The sequence below is a fragment of the Antennarius striatus genome, chromosome 12 (assembly GCF_040054535.1).
Source record: "Antennarius striatus isolate MH-2024 chromosome 12, ASM4005453v1, whole genome shotgun sequence".
NCBI classification, from domain to species: domain Eukaryota; kingdom Metazoa; phylum Chordata; class Actinopteri; order Lophiiformes; family Antennariidae; genus Antennarius; species Antennarius striatus.
This window is the reverse complement of record NC_090787.1, coordinates 11,684,002-11,701,310: the sequence shown is the minus strand read 5'-3', so window position 1 is coordinate 11,701,310 and position 17,309 is coordinate 11,684,002. Positions and strand designations below refer to the sequence as shown.

General features: G+C 39.0%; 2 protein-coding genes across 2 annotated transcripts in view; one reads left to right on the top strand and one right to left on the bottom strand.

Moving 5' to 3' along the window:
• Positions 1–17,309, top strand: part of LOC137605165 (general transcription factor IIF subunit 2-like) — a 31,400-nt gene that overhangs the window by 4,509 nt on the left and 9,582 nt on the right. The window lies entirely within an intron of this gene.
• Positions 11,334–13,075, bottom strand: kctd4 (potassium channel tetramerization domain containing 4). Its single transcript, XM_068329628.1, has one exon. The coding sequence runs from the start codon at positions 12,889–12,891 to the stop codon at positions 12,115–12,117; it is 777 nt and encodes a 258-aa protein (XP_068185729.1). The 5' UTR covers positions 12,892–13,075; the 3' UTR covers positions 11,334–12,114.

The following is a 17,309-nucleotide window of genomic DNA, read 5'->3' as shown; positions in this document are numbered from 1 at the left end:
GAAACTGCCTAAAAAATGAATGAAAGCTAGAATAACACTTGCCTCATTAAGGTGCATGCTGTAGTCACAAGGTTTTGTCTGTCACCACCCTCCTGCTCTTTTAGGCCCAGTCCACACGATACCAGAACATTTCGAAAACGCAACTTTTCTGTTGCGTTTACGCCTTCCGTCCACACGACAACGCAGATATCCGGAACAAAAACGCAATTTTTTGAAAACGCTGGCTGAGGTGGGTTTTTTTTTAAAATGCTGGGTCTGCGTTGTCGTGTGGACGGCCTATCCGCGACTTTTTAAAAACGCTGACGTTTTTCTTGAGACGAAACATCTGTGACGTCATATTTATGGGCCTGTGTGTTGTGACAACAAAACACGGAGGATTCCTATTGGATAAAATTTGACTCAATACTGCCACCACATGGTTTGGCATGCTTATAGCCATCTTCGAAAACGCACTGCTGCGTTTAAGTGTGGATGGAGATTTTTTTCAAAACGCTGTCATGTAGACGCGAATCGTTTTCGATGCGTTTTTAAAAAGTTGCGTTTTCAAAAAAAATCCATCATCGTGTATACGGGGCCTTAGATTCACACACACTTAATTGCATTAATACCTTCTCCGCATAATAATGGATTTTTTTGCTTCTCGATTTCATGTTTGTTTTTTAATTACAATCGGTCTTTTGTTACCAGAAACTCAGAATAGCAACACTTGAAAATGGCCTGAAAACATGTTTTTCAATTGTAACAAAACAATAACAAAATAGATGTAATGTGTGTCCGAGGATCGTCAGGATGATATTCTTGCATTTGAAAATGTGGAAACATGACATTCAGGAGGCGTAAAAACATTTTCTTAAAGGTGACTGTGCTCCAGATGGCTCACTTCATGGTAAAGGTGCACCGATAACAAGAAGCAGGATGATGTCCCCTGAGATGTGGTGGTGTGTAGTCTGTTTACCTGACCGGCGCTGGGCTCCACCCCCACTCGCCTACATGAAGGTGTATTGTATGACACCAGTCTCCCACACGCTTTCTCACACAGGCAAACAGACACACACAAAGAAGCTTTCTACTGTTAGCTGTATCTGTGTGTATACACTGTATATATGTAAATATACATGTATATATAAAATTAAAAATATGTAATGGCACAGGTATTTGTTTTAAAGTACGACACATAATTTCACATATATAGTACAAAAGTGTATGGCAGTGACTTTTATTGTTTCATGACCGAGAAGTGTTTGATCCTATTGAGCGTTCCTAAGTGGTTTTAACCAGGTTTATGTACTGATGCCCATTTGTTAGGCAATTGACAATCCAGACAACCACGGCCACACTGGATTGTAAAGATTAGGCACAAGCAATGAGGCTTTGTATTATTCTTTCCTCAGCTTTTGCAAGTACTCAATGAGCCAACAACAATGAGAGGTTGCTAATGGTGACCATTGGTGATTGATATCGACACAAATAATGTCTGGCATGACTTTTGTACTGTAAGGCTGCTAGCTAAATGTTCCTCCATTATTTCCCTTCTCGTTGTTCTGCTTTGTTCCGGAAAAGACCAGGTATTGATTAAGAGGTTGCTAAGCAACAGGCGTAGTTGGCAGAGAACTGTGGAGGGGAGAACAGAAAGCCAGATGTAATGTTTTGCTCTGTTGCAGTACGACTTTCCTACAGCTGCATCTTTTCACTCGGAACTTTACACACCTTGGTAATCACTTGAAATGTATGAAAACCATAGTATGTACATCCTTGACATTTGTCATTTTGTTGATTTGTCATTGTGTGTGTGTGTGTGTGTTTTTGTGTGCATTGTGGTCTGTTAAGCACACTTTATGCAGACATTTTCATTTCCGTTGGTTTTTCCTTATTACTATTACTATTCAGTTTTGTTTCAATCATAACTCCAGACTTAACTACCAGTCCAACTTTTGCTTCGGATTACCATCTTCTCCATAGTGAAACTCATTCAAAAAGATAGGTCAGGAGTTATTTTCAACAGTTAAAATTGATGGCCATATCATTTTATATCATTAAATTACAAAAACTCCACAAAAAAGGCACGGCAACAAAGAAAACAAACGTGGCAACAAACAAACATTTTTTATCGACTTTTGAAAAAGCACCATGGAAACAGGCTTAATGAATAAACCATGATATGCATGAAGAGTTGACTGCATTGTTACAGAAGCTCCACTGAATAAATGGAATGAAATGGATGAAAATCTCAAATTTGTGTGGATGACTTTGTGACATTAAGTAACATTATTTCCTGTATCTTTCCATCACTTTTGTAGGTCATGCTTTCTTCACTTTATCACCCTTCTTCTGTAGTTTGAGCTACCAACTGTTAACTATGATAGTCATAGTCAACTTTACTGTCAAATGTACCATATATCTGTTCTGTATGCAAAACATACCGCACAGATGAAATTATAGTCCTCAGAAAACCCGTAAGGTTGAGCTGCAAGTTAGAAAAGCGGCTGAAGACTATTATGGTCATCTTGTCTTCAGGTAAATGAATCGATGGGATGGATTGATCTTTTTTTCAATGTTACTGGGAATTGGGTAGAAATGTTCTTCCATTTGCATTGAAACGTGGCGACTGATAGAAAATTTTAAAAAATATCAGTTATCAAGTGAAATCCCAACAGCATTGAACCTGTGCATGCTGTTGGATCCTGGGCAGACTGTCGTAGGTGTTTGCTGAGGGAGTGTGGCTGACTTGGCCTTGTAGATTCAATTCAAAACTGGCTCACGCATTGCCAGAGGGATTAAAAAGGAATATCTCTGACTGGATACCTCTAGAAAGGCATGCCTTTGTAGTCAGACGACGTTAACAATCTATTCTTTCAGGACTTTATCAGACTTCTTTCACAAGGACTCAGCTGGCCCACATAATAAATTCTTGGCATTCACTTCCAGCTTTCACCAGTCCCTTTTTTCAGGGCCGAAGTTATGACAGATAGCTGTGTGCCTGGGCTGTTTCCATAGCAGACTTCAGCTCTGCCTCTGCCTTTTGTAAGGTGAGATGAGGCTGTGTTGTGCCTGCCTCAGTCCAGGGGGAGTTTTCAGAGTTTCTGCTTTCAGAAAGCTCATCAGAGAAGGTTTGGGCCATCAGCATTTTATTTCACTGCCATCGGCTCTCTCACAGGGCCTCCAGATATGATTTGCAATATAAGTCATTCTCACAGTTAGTACAATTTTTTTTTTTTAAATTTCTTATTGTCTTGGGAAAAATTTCAGAATGTGTATTTATTGTTGTAATGTAGCTCTGTGCACTTTAGCGTCAAGTCCTACAGTCTTATTTATAGAGTTGATTGCGTTCACACATTTATTTATTTCACCAGGAACCTCTTTTAAAGGGGCCCTATTATGAAAATAATATCTTGACTTTGTGATATTCCTCTGGAAATAGACATAAGAATATGGATATACATTAATGTATGCACTGGATATAGTACTCAGGAGCTCGGGCAGACAGTCTTTATTCCACAGACTTTAGCTGGTATTATGACGTGTCTAAGACACCACCACACTGTTACACTACCTACTTGAACCATTGCTATGCAACATAATAGATAATGCTTCTAATTTCCGACCCTACCATCAGAATATTGCAGCAGAAATCAAGTTTCACAAAACCAGACAACCAATTTTCTAATTATGAGCCAGCACCATTTTACTCTTCTGTTCTTTGCCGACAGAAGTTGATCTGCTCTGAGGTTATACATTCATATACACGCTCTCACTTAAGATTGAGTTGTCTTGAACCATCTGTCTGATGACCATTGAGATGTTTTTGTTTGCCGCTCACTGGATATTCTTCCCAAAGTTTCTTCTCAAATCTTTCTTCAACATGTTGATCCTCTTGCAGCCGTGTCTGTTCATTTGATATTTTTTGTAAAGGTGCAGTTGCAGAGGTTTTACCTAACAAGTAACATAATGAAATAAAGTTGCCAGTGAGACTAATATGTTTAGTGTTGAAAAATTTAATGAAAGATGTATTCAGTTCTGGTAATTATCACCTTCTATCTCTTGTAGCCGTTAAAACCACCTCTTTAAAAAATCCACCGGTGAATTCTATTGTAAAATATCTTGTTTAAAGGCACTTCGATGAGGATTGAGGAAGGAAAGCATCTCATTTTCAGCATATCAAAAAAGGTTTCATCTGTCACTTATGAAATGGAAAATACTGTTGTAGCATTTTCCACCATTATTATTCATTTGAAGAGGCAGCACATTGTTTGATGCTGCTCTGCTCTCTCGGCACATTTATAATATGCTTTTACCAGATCAGACTATATGGATTTAAAATGTTTGCATCCCACAGTTCCACAAATATGAAAATCTCACATTTATTTTTTTTCAGTGAGTCACCGTGAATCAAGATGAGCCATTCTTCTCAGAGATGCATGTTTGTTGTTGCCCAGGATGAAAATGAGAGCCAAAAATTGTTTAACTAGAGAAACATCGTTCTCCTTTCTGTTTTGCCTGATGAAAAGGGAAGGTTTGAAGAGCCCCTGCTGTGCTCCCACACAAAGCACGTGACACAAGATAATGATAGAGGGCTAACATGTAATGCTCTGTTTCCAGTAGACACAATGCGAGTCTCTGTCAGTATGTTGTACAAAGGCCGAAAAGGTTATAGTAAAGCGCATTGCAAGAAAATGTGGGGATTTCTGTGAAGTTGAGGATATAGAAGGTTTTGTCTCTACCATGACCTTTTTATGCTGCACTTTGGGAACCCATTAAGTGTAATGTTGTCTCCTCACCGCCAAATGCAGTATTTTTTCCCCCCCATGCAGCTCCTCACATTGCTGTCACCGACGAGTGTGTGTTACTTCCCTTTGGTCGTTTTTTAGATTTTAACACAAGAATTACTCAAAGACAACTACTGACAAAGGCAAGATGCTGTTATTTAAAATTATATTCAGTGGAATTTTGTTGATATTTTCATCGGAATCTCTTTATTTATAATTTCATTAGGCAACACACATAGCTAATCTTTCAGTTTTTTGTCAGAGAGCACAGAACATCACACTGCTGCTGGGGCAGAGCATACACTGGCTGGGTGTTGGTTCTTTACCACTGTGACAATAGTCGGGAAGTGTTGTCCAGTCGTGATGTTTGTATTGTTTTTGCAAGAGATGTCTGAGCGTGGAGATTATTTTGTGTTGTGTGGGAGGATTTTATTCAGCAGTAACAAAACTTGCCCTCACTCAGCCTAAAAAAATATGCTCACCCACTAATAGTCTGGCTTTTACTGGACAGTTTTGCTTTGTCAAGATTTGGTCCGAGCTAAATATGGTCAGATTCAGTTCTAGAAACGAAAGCAAGCCCCTGCATTCCCTACTGGAGCCGGGCAATGTGAATGTGTCAAAATAGAAAAGGAAATAAACTCATTGAGGCAACAAACTGATGCTGAGTTTAAGTTTCAGACCACAGCTTCCAGTTGCAATTCAGATTCCAAAGTTCAAGGGGAAAATGCAGAATTTCCGATAGCTATAGATGATAGTTATGTCTAGTTATATTATAGTGCCATATAATATACTGTTTAATTATATTTGTATCCATCATGAAATCTGGACATTGTAGTGTCTGTGGTCTTACAGAAAATGGTGGTTCCGTTCTCTGGTTTACTGATCACCTTCCTCACCTCCCCGCTCACTGCTGTTTTCAAAAGCTTGAAGAAGCATTTTACACTTCAAACCTTTTGGCTGATTTGATTAGGACATCTGTGTTTTCCTATGTATTCGACATTTTGACATACTATATATTTTCATGTGAAAGCCCTTGTGCACTAACCTGATTTGAGTCTCAGGTACTTGATTTGTGACACAGCATGTATTTCCTCTTATGAGAGTAGTGTGGTAAAGACTGCTTATAAATAGTTGCACACTTTTTGTATATGAATTACACAAATGCAGACATATGTTTAGATATCCTTTGACCGTAGTCTCTTGGGAAGATGTTTCATGACATCATATATTGACCTCCCACTGGCTCTCACAGATTTTTGCAGTATGAAAGCCACTTTGGTTACTTTGAACAGTGTGCACAACACTGCCACACATTTGCCCAGAGATGCAGAAACCAATAGTCCTGTGTATCGGAATCACCAATAGCTTGTCTTAATTTTGACAGTAAAAAATCCAACACAAATCCTCACGCATGAGGACACTTTAAACTCTAAAGCATTTACACATGTCCTCAGGTTCTAAGGGTGCTAAGTACCACCTTCACACGAGTAGGAAGGTGGGGGGACAGGTTGGCTCTGCTTTTTCCTCCGTTTTTTTCTGTCTCCTCTCCTCTGCTGGAGATCGTCTTCAGTCCTTTTTGATCATTCTGCAGTGTGTCCTAGTTTTGTTCTTTGGCCATTGCTGTATAATAGAATATATTTTATAGAGCACACGTCGGTTTAAAAAAATACACATAAAAATAGTCAAGCGTACGTCATTTCTCTTGACTTTACATTAGTCTGCCGCAAATATTGGATTCTTAAAATCGCTAGAAAACTGATATAACCACATAATGTTACTGATACAATACATTAGAATAAAAACGTAATCATTAAAATGCATACATATTGTTTCTATATCTACCTTTCAGGGTTATTCGGGATTTGTCATGAGTAGTGCCACAACCTCTGCTGCTTGGCAGAGGTTGTGGCTTCTTGTGGATATGACGACGCATGTTTGTTCGTATTTCCAAATTTTCAGTCGATTGTAAGTTGAGGACTACCTATATAATATTTTAAACTGTTAAGCTTCAAAAACTACCTACTGATTTATTTCATTTGGTGTAAATTATATTCAAACTTATTTCTGTGTGAGCAGGAGGTACAACTGTCTTTTAACCTGATACCATAGATACTATATTTGAATTCAACTAACTTTTTTGTAGGGCCCCATAATGAAGGAACAGCATTGTTGCTCCCTTCTGTCTGCCAAAGAGCATCATCACACCTTTTCATATAGGGTACGATGATGAGCAAGGAATGTATCACCTATGATGAAGTGTAAGGCGGTGTGATAAACAGTCAAGAGGATTTAATGTAGAGGGAGAGACATGCAAAGAAACAATATCCCCATGATCAAGTGTAGACAACATTTTTTTATTGCATTATAGTTTTTCCACGCTTAAGAAAAAACTAATATGTTTATATGCAAAAATCAATTTCTGACCTTCGGTCTGCTTAATGGTTGCTCCACATGGATCTTAAAAGTTAAGGCTGAGATTCTGCCAGAGCCCAAAGTATACTCTATCATCAAAAGCATCTGCTCAGCTGTCCAATAATGAAATTCCACTATAGGCATGCAAACTACTTCTACAAACATTTGTAAACATTTGTAAATGTTATGTCATAATGATAAATGATGATTCATGAATTCCTGTCATTTTCATATTAGATCGAAAACAGTGTGTAGACATGGATGGAATGGGTTTGCATGGCCGAGGAGCTGCATCCAAGCCTTGCATCCACGATGCAAAAGCGTCAGATGCAGTGGTGTAATTCTTGTCACCACTGAACAGTAGGACAGAGGAGACCTGTTCTCTGGACTGACAAATCACACTTCATCTGGCTATCTGATGGATGAGTCTGGGTTTGGTTGTTGCCAGGAGAACAGTACTTGTCTGACTCCATTGCTCCAAGTGTAAAGTTTAATGGAGGGGGACAGTGATGCAGGATGGTTTTTCCGGGAGTTTAGCCCGTCCACTTAGTTTCAGTGAAAGGAAGTTAATGCTTTAGCATATACAGAAGTTTTGGACAATGTCATGCTCCTAAAATTAGAGGTTCACTTTGGAGATGCCCCCTTCCTGTTCTAACATGGCTGCACATTGGTGCACAAAGCAAGATCCAAAAGACATGAATGAGTTTGGTGCTGAAGAACTTGACTGGCTTGCATAGTGTCCTGAATTCAATATAAAGGAACCTTTGGGATAGACTACAGCAGACTAAGAGCCAATGTTGTTATTGTTGTTTGTTCAATTTATTAGGTCTTTAGATATTGAAAATTATTGCTACATGTTTAATTCTGATCACAATTTTTAACTGTCAGGATAATTTTCCTTTCAATACTAGGAAAATATTAATGTCGGATTCAAAAACTCTGGTCTTCGCTGCTTCAAAGTAAAAATATCTTAATGTATTATTATCAATTTTTCTATACTCTGTTACTTTGTGCCCTCCAGCCTTTTGGCTTCTCATCTTTTTCCTCTTGCTGATGCTTCCTTTGTCTGAGCTGAGAGTGGAAGTGAAATGAGTCTGGCCATTCTTGTCCCCTTCTTCATCGCTTCATCTCTTCCCCTCGCTCTCCTGGCATTGCTTCACTTTCTGCAATTTTATGATAAAAATCTGTGGGATATTTCTTGGGTATTTGTGGTTTAGCATTCCACACGCCTGAGGCATCATGCGGAACTGTGTGTTAAATGGGGAGTTTTTGATTATGATATAAGCCGAATTTACTTGGTAACAGGTGAAAAGACTGATTAGAAGAGACTGTTAATGACGGCAGCATGACTTGACATTTTCTCACTGCTGTTAAACTCTATCATCCTCCTTCTCTCATCTCTTCCTGCTTCAATCACCCAAAGATGATGTAGATCAAACTGACCAGTAAACATCATCAGTCACCATCATCATCACAAGAAATACAAAGTAACAGGATACATTGAAGGACCAGGGTTAAGTGAACAGTGGCGGTTCACTGAGCCTACCTCCTCTGTTACAGCGTGACGTGTGTGATGCATGCTGTTTGTGAGGAGTGGGCTGAGAATGAGGTCTGCCTGATGTCAGAGTTTAATGTGAATGTATGAGTCATGACGGGGGTGGTGGCAGCAGGTCTGACATTGTCTGCTGTAGCACATCATCTCATTCACCATGGAGGCTGGGCCACCCTGTCAGAGATGCTTGCATAGGTGGCTGACTGTTGGTATGTTTGGTAAGGTGGTCAAAGCAGCTCGGCAGTAACGGGCAATTTTGCATCAACGGATCTTATGCTTTGAATGAACTCTAAAAGGAGATTAATGCTTTTATGTGTTTGGAATTATCTTTCCTAAATGGATCTTGATGCTTCTCCTCCTTCACGTTTGCTTTGACTCCAGCTTAATCACCCACTGCTAGAACTACTGGAACACTAAAATCAGCCTTCATTGTGACACTGTATAATCACTTATACGTGACATTCATTCATTGATTTGCACTTGTCCACAAGTCTGGTTTCGTTTGGGGGTGAATCAAAATTAACATCAGTTGATCATGAGATAAACAGATGTTGATCAAAATAAGAAGCTTTTATTTGATAAATAAGGTAAACATCTAAAGACTCATTTATAAGTTTGTTGTTCATCAATTAATACATAGAAAAATCTTGTGTGGATGTGTGTGTGTGTGTGTGTGTGTGTATATATATTATACATATATTATATATATGTGTATATATAAAAAAAATATATATTATATATTTGTATACATATATATTTGTATACATATTTATTTATATATGTATATTTATATATATAAATTTAAATATATAAATTTATATATATATATATATATATATATATATATATATATATATATATATATATAAAACTCTTCAAAAATCATTCTTTTATATACACAAATATTTTTGTTAAACTTTAGACCAAAGCTATAAGGGAATTAAAAATAGGCAAATAACCAAGGATTACAAAGTACAAGCACAAGTCAAACAGAACTTGAGTAACTGTACTTGGTGATGACGCATCTCAGGGTGCACTCTCACCATTTTCCTCCTTCAGGGAAAATGGTGAGATTTATCTCACAGACCGGCCTACTTTCAGAATACCAAATAACTTAAATGGAGCTGGGAGGGTATGAATGGACTCTGAAGGCCGATTTAGATGGAGTTGCTGCATTGTGGTGACAGGACAAATGTTTGTAAAGCAGGTGAGAGCAGAGCTGAGTGTGTTTTTTTAAATTAAAATCTGTTTTAATGCAGAGGCATTAAGTGATTCTCTAAGTATAGATGGACCTACAGGTTGAAGAACATGGTCAAGCTCGTCTTTTGCACCAGATCACCCCAGAATGTAAAATGATCACACTTCACTGCCATATTTTGTTTTGCTTCAGCAGCGCATTTTTGCCTTCATGGAGACTATGTTACAATAATCTGATGCAGCAATGGTGGACAGGTTCCAATTGTGGTAACTTAATCTTGATTACCAATATCACTGAGGACGATTTCACACCAACTGCAAAAAGTCTACGAACACAGCATGTGTAAGCATATTGTCAATGAAATGTGGTGTTTCACAGTCAAAGGAGGACAGGTTTTTTTTTTTTTAATGACAGAAACACCAAAGCAACATGCTCAGTTGTGTGGAGATGATATGGACACAACTAAAATATGAAGTAGAGTTTCTTTGTTTTGTTTGCAGCATTTATTTGCGTTTTTTTTCTTTTTTTTGCATGTTTGATGTGTAATATTAGTTGTTGTTGGAACATTGAAGATGTCCGTTCCTTCTTAATGACCATGGTTCCCTTTGAAATTGTTGATATATGCAATTTTTATAATGGCAGGTGTTTGGTCATGTGTCAACAGAAGTACACAGAAAGCTAAGAACAGATTTGGAAGACATTTGGAGAGGTAAGGTATGCCACAAGAAATACCCTATAACAAATGTGAATATGTTGAAATTTATATTTTTAGTACACATACAAAGTCTGTCTTAAAACCAATAGAAATATTACTTATATCTGCTTTCCGTGCTACTTTTGGGATTACCAAATATGAACATTTTTGAGTCATTAATGTTTTGCCTCTGATTAGCTTCTGAAAGGACAAGTATATTTTAAAATAATCCATCAAATTATTTTGTGATCATCTTGAGATGAGAAAAAAACCCAAATGAGTATTCATCGATAGAGTTGATGGCATAAAAATAGATTATCATTGATAGATTATGTGAATAAAGATCCCTGAATGTTAAAAGAATGGTCTTTAACCCTTGTAGTGAATTGTAACATGATAGATCCTATGCAAAGTGAAGTGTTTTGGTTTATTTAAATAGAGTGACAACTTTGTCTCTGTGTCATCTTTGTGTCACAACATCGTGGAAAGTAAAAGCTTCACAAAATCCTGTCTTGCGTTGACGTTGCAGCAAATAATTGATGCAAAACAACTTCTCAGCATCGAACACTACTCCAAGCATCAAAACACTTAACAGTACTTTCAGTGTCACTTTATTTGTAAAGTATTCACATTGAAAAGTAATAGGCATTATTGTGGCACTGACTTCACAGAGGCTCACAGCACTAACAAACACAGTTCATTTAGTGCACATGCATCATGCTAGATTCAAAGCCCTTACATTTTTATGATTCTTTTGCTCTCAAACCCAACCAGTTATTATGATCTGAGAAACAGTTTATTTTGCTTCAGTCTGATTCGGATGTGAAGGTTGTTAGTCCATCCATAACAATGATGAATGTGTTGTGATTTTCCCTTTAGGCTCCATAGAGGCTAGTAAACTAAACACAGACTATTAAACCAATAGCACACAGTGTATAACAACACACACACACACAGGCACACATAGAATCTAGTAAAAGCTGTATGGCACAACAGTGCACGTCACGGCTGGACTTTTTAAGGCTTTTGCAGCCGTTGACAAGGTGACAGAAGCAGTTCTTTTGTAAAGACAAAATTGAACTGACGTTTACTAATCTTTCCCCACTTTTTGTTATGGAAGCAGTGACTAGACTGTTACTTTTGGATTGATGTATCATTGAATGAAATTTAGACGTCAGATGTGCTAAGCTTGTTTGAATCATTTTGAAGTCTATTTGTTGTAGCTTAGCACTTAAAGGTTGACAGTAAAATACCTTGCTCTTGATAATCCTTGTGCAATCAACCAATGTCACCCTAGATTCATCAAATCCTGTGGTTGGCAGCTATCATTGTGCAGTAAAGATACAAACTGAGACGGCACAACCCACTTCTTCTCCTACCCTGTGATACATTTAAAATTCATTACATATCATGAGCTATTCATACCAATACCTTACATTATCAGGGTGTATATTGAACCAGGCACTGCTCTATTCCCCTTCTGCCACGCTCAGAACTATTTGACAAAATGCAAGGCCTCAGCTGCCACCACTGAGCCTTTGCTGCTGTCGAGGCTGGTAACCAGCTTAAAGCCAGATCTCAGTGCTAACATCACTGTCTCTAGCTTCAGACAGTCAAGTGTGCACAAGAATGTGCTGTCCTCTTTCAGTACAAGTCGAGAGCCTGGTTCTGATTTGATGAAGTGTCGGAATTGGATCACGTTGGATGACACCTCGAATTCTTCTGGAAAGCCATCCAAGCGACTTTTGGAGATTTGCACGAGCCGCCCTTTAACCTTCTCGATGAAGGTAGGATCACTGCAATACACCTTGAGACCCTGCGACCTCTCATGGCTATCAGTCACCTCCAAAAATGCAGCCTCCCGTTGAGCTGCCCTCTGGTTTTCCCATTCAATCACGGCTTCCACCAGTTCACTCAAACGATAAAAATCTGCCTCCCTGCGCAGGAGCCCTGCCTCCCGAAAATCATCCGGCAGCTGGAGCTCTCCAGTTCTGAGGTAGTTCAGCACATGCCGGAAAACTGGTCCATCTCTATCAATGAATGGGTTGCCCATGGAATCGGTATGCTGAACTGGCTTCTTACCATTGGCCAACTCTTCCAAAAAAGAACCTTGGTACTTCGCAAGGGTGGTCCGGTGGGCGGTGTACAGGAACCCCCCAACGTTGATGGTAATAGTGCCTGAGGAGGGTTTCTTGAAGCTTTTGCTGGGTTGCAGCAGATCCGGGTTGATATGCCTCAGTTCACTTTCCATCCTTCTGAGGTTCCATTCCATTCTCCAGTCACCTGCTCCAGTCTCAGCCCAGCCTCCTCAGAGCTGGTGTGTCCGCAGGACAAATAGTCTGTCTTTCTCAAATCTTTTGGAGTCTTGTTGTGTGGATGCAGCTGAAAAAAAAACGAACTGGTGTTGTCTGCTGTCGGAGAGTGAGAATAACTGTTTGACGGTGTGTGACGGTTGATGGGAGAGTGCTGTCTGGCAGAGCAGCTACAGAAAACTGGGAGCTGAAAACAGACTGGCTTTATGTGCTTCTCAGTCTCTCCCTCATCCCACCCCCCTCCTTTCTCTCTCTCGCTCTCTCTATCTCTCTCTTTCTCTCTCTGTCGCTCTCTTTTTTTTCGTTAGGAGTGGGTGTGCAGACAGTGTCACTTGCAGGGAGGGGAGAGAGGGATTATGCGAGTTAACAACAGAAGAGTAAGGCTTCATGGAGCTCTCTGTTGCTCCCAAATTATCTTGTATAAAAAAGGTGCGGAGACGAGATCTTGCAAGTAGGACTAGCTGAGCTCCAGCAATTAGAACACACACACACACGCACACACACACCCCTCCTCCTCTCCCTCCTACCACCAGATGGAGGGGGGGCTTGTATGATTTTTGTGCTGTGAAACTATGCAACTCCTTTTTCAGCCAAATCCATCTGTTTACCATACAGCACTACATGTAAACTGGAATCCGTTTGAAAAGAGTCCAATTTAATTTGTGGTTTACTGGCATGCAATTCTGTCTCATCTCTGGTTATGGCAGGGCGATGCTAGTCTTATAGTAGTGAAAATAACAGGAAATGTACAGTATATTATTTTTCTAAACATTCAAGGTTTCTTTGAAGATAAGAAGCAGTATTTGTGCTTTATATGTACATTTGTGTTCTTCGTGTCAAAAGTTCCTGTAATTGGTCATTGAAAGTTGATTTCATCAAATGCCAGTTTCCACCATTGTTTCTGTGATTTTACGTGGCAGTGTCTTGTCGAAACTGACATTTGATGTCAAGCATGAGAAATTATAATGGATACTACGAGTTGAACATTCTAAGATGGCATTAAGGGATGACAGATTGCATTAAAATTTCAGCATAGCTTGTTTGGAATTTTAATCTTTGTTTAATAGGCTTTGCACAGAAAAATCAAGCGCAGTTAAAACTTGGATCTTGATACTTTAAATACCACATGCTGTGTTAATGACTCATTAAAAGCCAATTACTTTAAGCATACTATAGAAAATTACATGGTGCACAATAAATGGCACCCAACAGGTAATAAATCTCTGTGCAGTGCATTAAATTGGTGTTGTTCCTCATACACATATATCACAAATCTGCAAATGCTCAAGGAGAGAAGCGGCACATTTTGTGTTTGTGCTTGATTCTGGCCTCTGCAATACTTCTGTTGTACCACTGGTGCTGTTCTGTTATTCAGTCCGGAGATGTTTTTTTACACGCAGGATACAATGCCAGTTGATTTGCATAATTTAACAACACAGCAGTCTGGCAGTGACAAAATGTCTGAATTGTGGCACAATTTGTGACTGCAAGATCACAGAGACAGCGGGCTTGATTTTAGAGGATGGCAAAATATTGCTGCACTACGTTGGAACAATGAGCCGGTAATGAATTGATTAGGTTAGATTTAGGGCTCCAATTTAAGACTATGGTCATGATTAAGATGCAGGTTGTTTCAGTCTCTTTCTGAATTGTTTCGCCTATTAATCATAAATTGTGAATTTCAGTCACCCATGCAACTGTTTTTATCATCTCTAATTTACCATAGGACCATCGGTCAAAGTCTGTACACACAGCAAAATAAATGTGGGAAACACAGTGAGCTGGGAAACAAGAAGTGATGGATTAGTTGCACATTTTGTTTTTCTGTCAATAGACTAAGCAATGATGGGATAAAAAATTGAATGATGCTAGGGGTTATATTGGAAATAAGAGACTAGAAAGCTCAAACAGATATCTGAAGTGCAACATGTCTGAACTCATAATACAATGAAGTAAACATCTTTTTCATCAGCACTTGCAAAAAGTGTGTACCATAAAGTCAGTTTAAAGCAAAAAGATGAAGAAATGTCTGGGGCTTCACCCTCTGCTGCTGCATACTGCTACAGTGCAGGTTTGGACCTTGAAGCGATGATGCCAAGAGAACCACATCATTAGCAGAGCAGAAATATAATTGTGAGCTCTCTAGTCTGGACACTGTCCTTGTTTTATTGTACCTTAAGATTCTGTCCTTGAATTTCATAAACAGGACTATAAACAAGGAGAAGATTTTTTGCTGTTTACAACCACTGAAAACACACTTTAAGTCGAGATTGTGGACACAGCTCCAATTATCATCCTGTAGGGAACAGATTACTTGAAATGAGAGTCACGGCACCACATGCTCATGCAATGTCTCCTCCAGCACTCTCCAAGGAACAAAAGTCTTCTGCAGATCCACAGAAGACATGTACAGTAGATGGGTTGAGCAGGATCTCAAACAAACCTGCAGGGGTGAGGAGTAGGTCAGCAATTCCACGACCAGTGTAGAACTGACCATCAGTCGATGCCCTAGTCGAATGCTAAAAAGGAAATAGGAAACAATTATTGTGTAACATTTGTTCAAGTTATCCACTAGTTTCACCTCAAAGCCTGTGGTAAATGGACCTGCATTCCACCAGGAATGATTAAAGGATCATTCTAAGTGAAATGCTCACCTGAAACACAGCACGCGCAGAGTTATTGAAGTGGGATATTGAAATATTGCTTTTCCCTTCCGCGTTTATCTGGGAGAACATCCGAGAGTGACAGCTTTCTCTACCTCTGCGGCGATTCTCTAACCATAAGTGATTAGAGATATTATCATCAACAACACTCAATTGGAATTGCAAACGAGGCCAAGATGCTGCAGAGAGAATTGTGCCAAGGGTTGACCTGTTTTCTGCCTCACGTTCATTAAAACTGGCTCATCGAGAACGATCATTATCTTCAAAGTCAGTGAGAATCTGTTTGTCGCAGCTGTTGTGTTTCTGAAAATTAACAGCTCAGGATGTTTAATTTAAATTTCCCCCAAATGCTGCTAGCCAGGACTCCCCTCTTCTCTTAAACGTTGTGAATTATTCATACAGCTGCACTCAGGGCTTGTGGTGTAACATTGAGTCAGTGACTGCTGTGAAGCTGGCATGGCAACCACTTTAAATAGGGTCTTGTATGAGCTCAGAGCTGTCAGTCTCTTGCGTTATTCATTATGAAACTCTGTTTGAGGGTTCGTCTTCTGCATCACGATAATCAGGTATTACCGTTCTATCTTTAAATCTAAAGCATTCATTTCACATGGTTTGACATATTTTATGTGCTGTTGTTCAATAAAAAGTAGAATTAGTAATAGTCAAGGGGAGTCTTATCTAGGACAACCTCCAAACCATTGAAATGGGGAATAAAACCATTTGAACAGTAATAAAACTCCACACTTTACAAAACCAAATATGTACCAGAGACAATGTAGTAACCGATGTGTCTTCTTTGGCCACAGCTGGAAAAACTCAAGCTTAAAATATCCATGGTCCCCAGAGGATGAACCTATTTATATTGGTGATCTGCTGACCTTTCCTATTTTACAAGGCAGTCCGTGACTAGTGATTGGATTGCTTTGAAATGTTTTCGGATTGTTACTCTGCACAGAGTGAACCTTCATTTTGGAAAATCAATTTTGAAAATCTTCACTTCCTCACCATTTACATTCATAACCAAACAAATGCTAAATTAATGACAGTATTTTCAGATAAAGTGGTACCTTACATTTAGTTTTTTAAAATACAGTTAAAGAAAAAACTATAAACTCAAATGTGAAGATGGTAAATGTGTCATGGTGATTGTGCAAGCAGGTTAATTATTGGCAAGAGATGCAAAGATCTGTTGTGATTCATTACAGCCTTTTTAAAGTGCCAGCTTAGCTTTAGTCACTCAGGTTTAATTTGGTTACATGAAAACAAGTGCCTGATACCACTCAGGAGAAAAATGTTATGGATGATGCAATAAAATTCAAGCCAATTTTTATTGTTCTTGATTTGAAGATGGCAGAAGTGGGCGTCTAGGCAGCATTAACAAGCCAACAAACCAGCCCGAAAACCTATATCATCATCTTCAATAAATTCAGTCAATCAAAATAGAAAAAGTACATGAAAACTCATGTTTCACTGTTAGAACCAACGCAATATTGATACTTCCTTGTTACTATTTTAAGACCCATACATTTAAGTTTAAACATTTACAAGTTTTCTCTGTTCTCTCAGCACTTGGAAGTCCATTAGTTGGGTGTGGATGGTTCTATTCATTCATTCATTCATCTTCCGAACCGCTTTATCCGCCATAGCAGCTCACAGGGAGCCTATCCCAGCTGTTTTGGGGTGTGAGGCGGGGCAAACTCCGGGCAAGATGCCAG

What these genes read in the sequence shown, in the direction of transcription:
- kctd4 (XM_068329628.1), bottom strand. Translation starts at nt 12,891, where the DNA reads ATGGAATGGAACCTCAGAAGGATGGAAAGTGAACTGAGGCATATCAAC.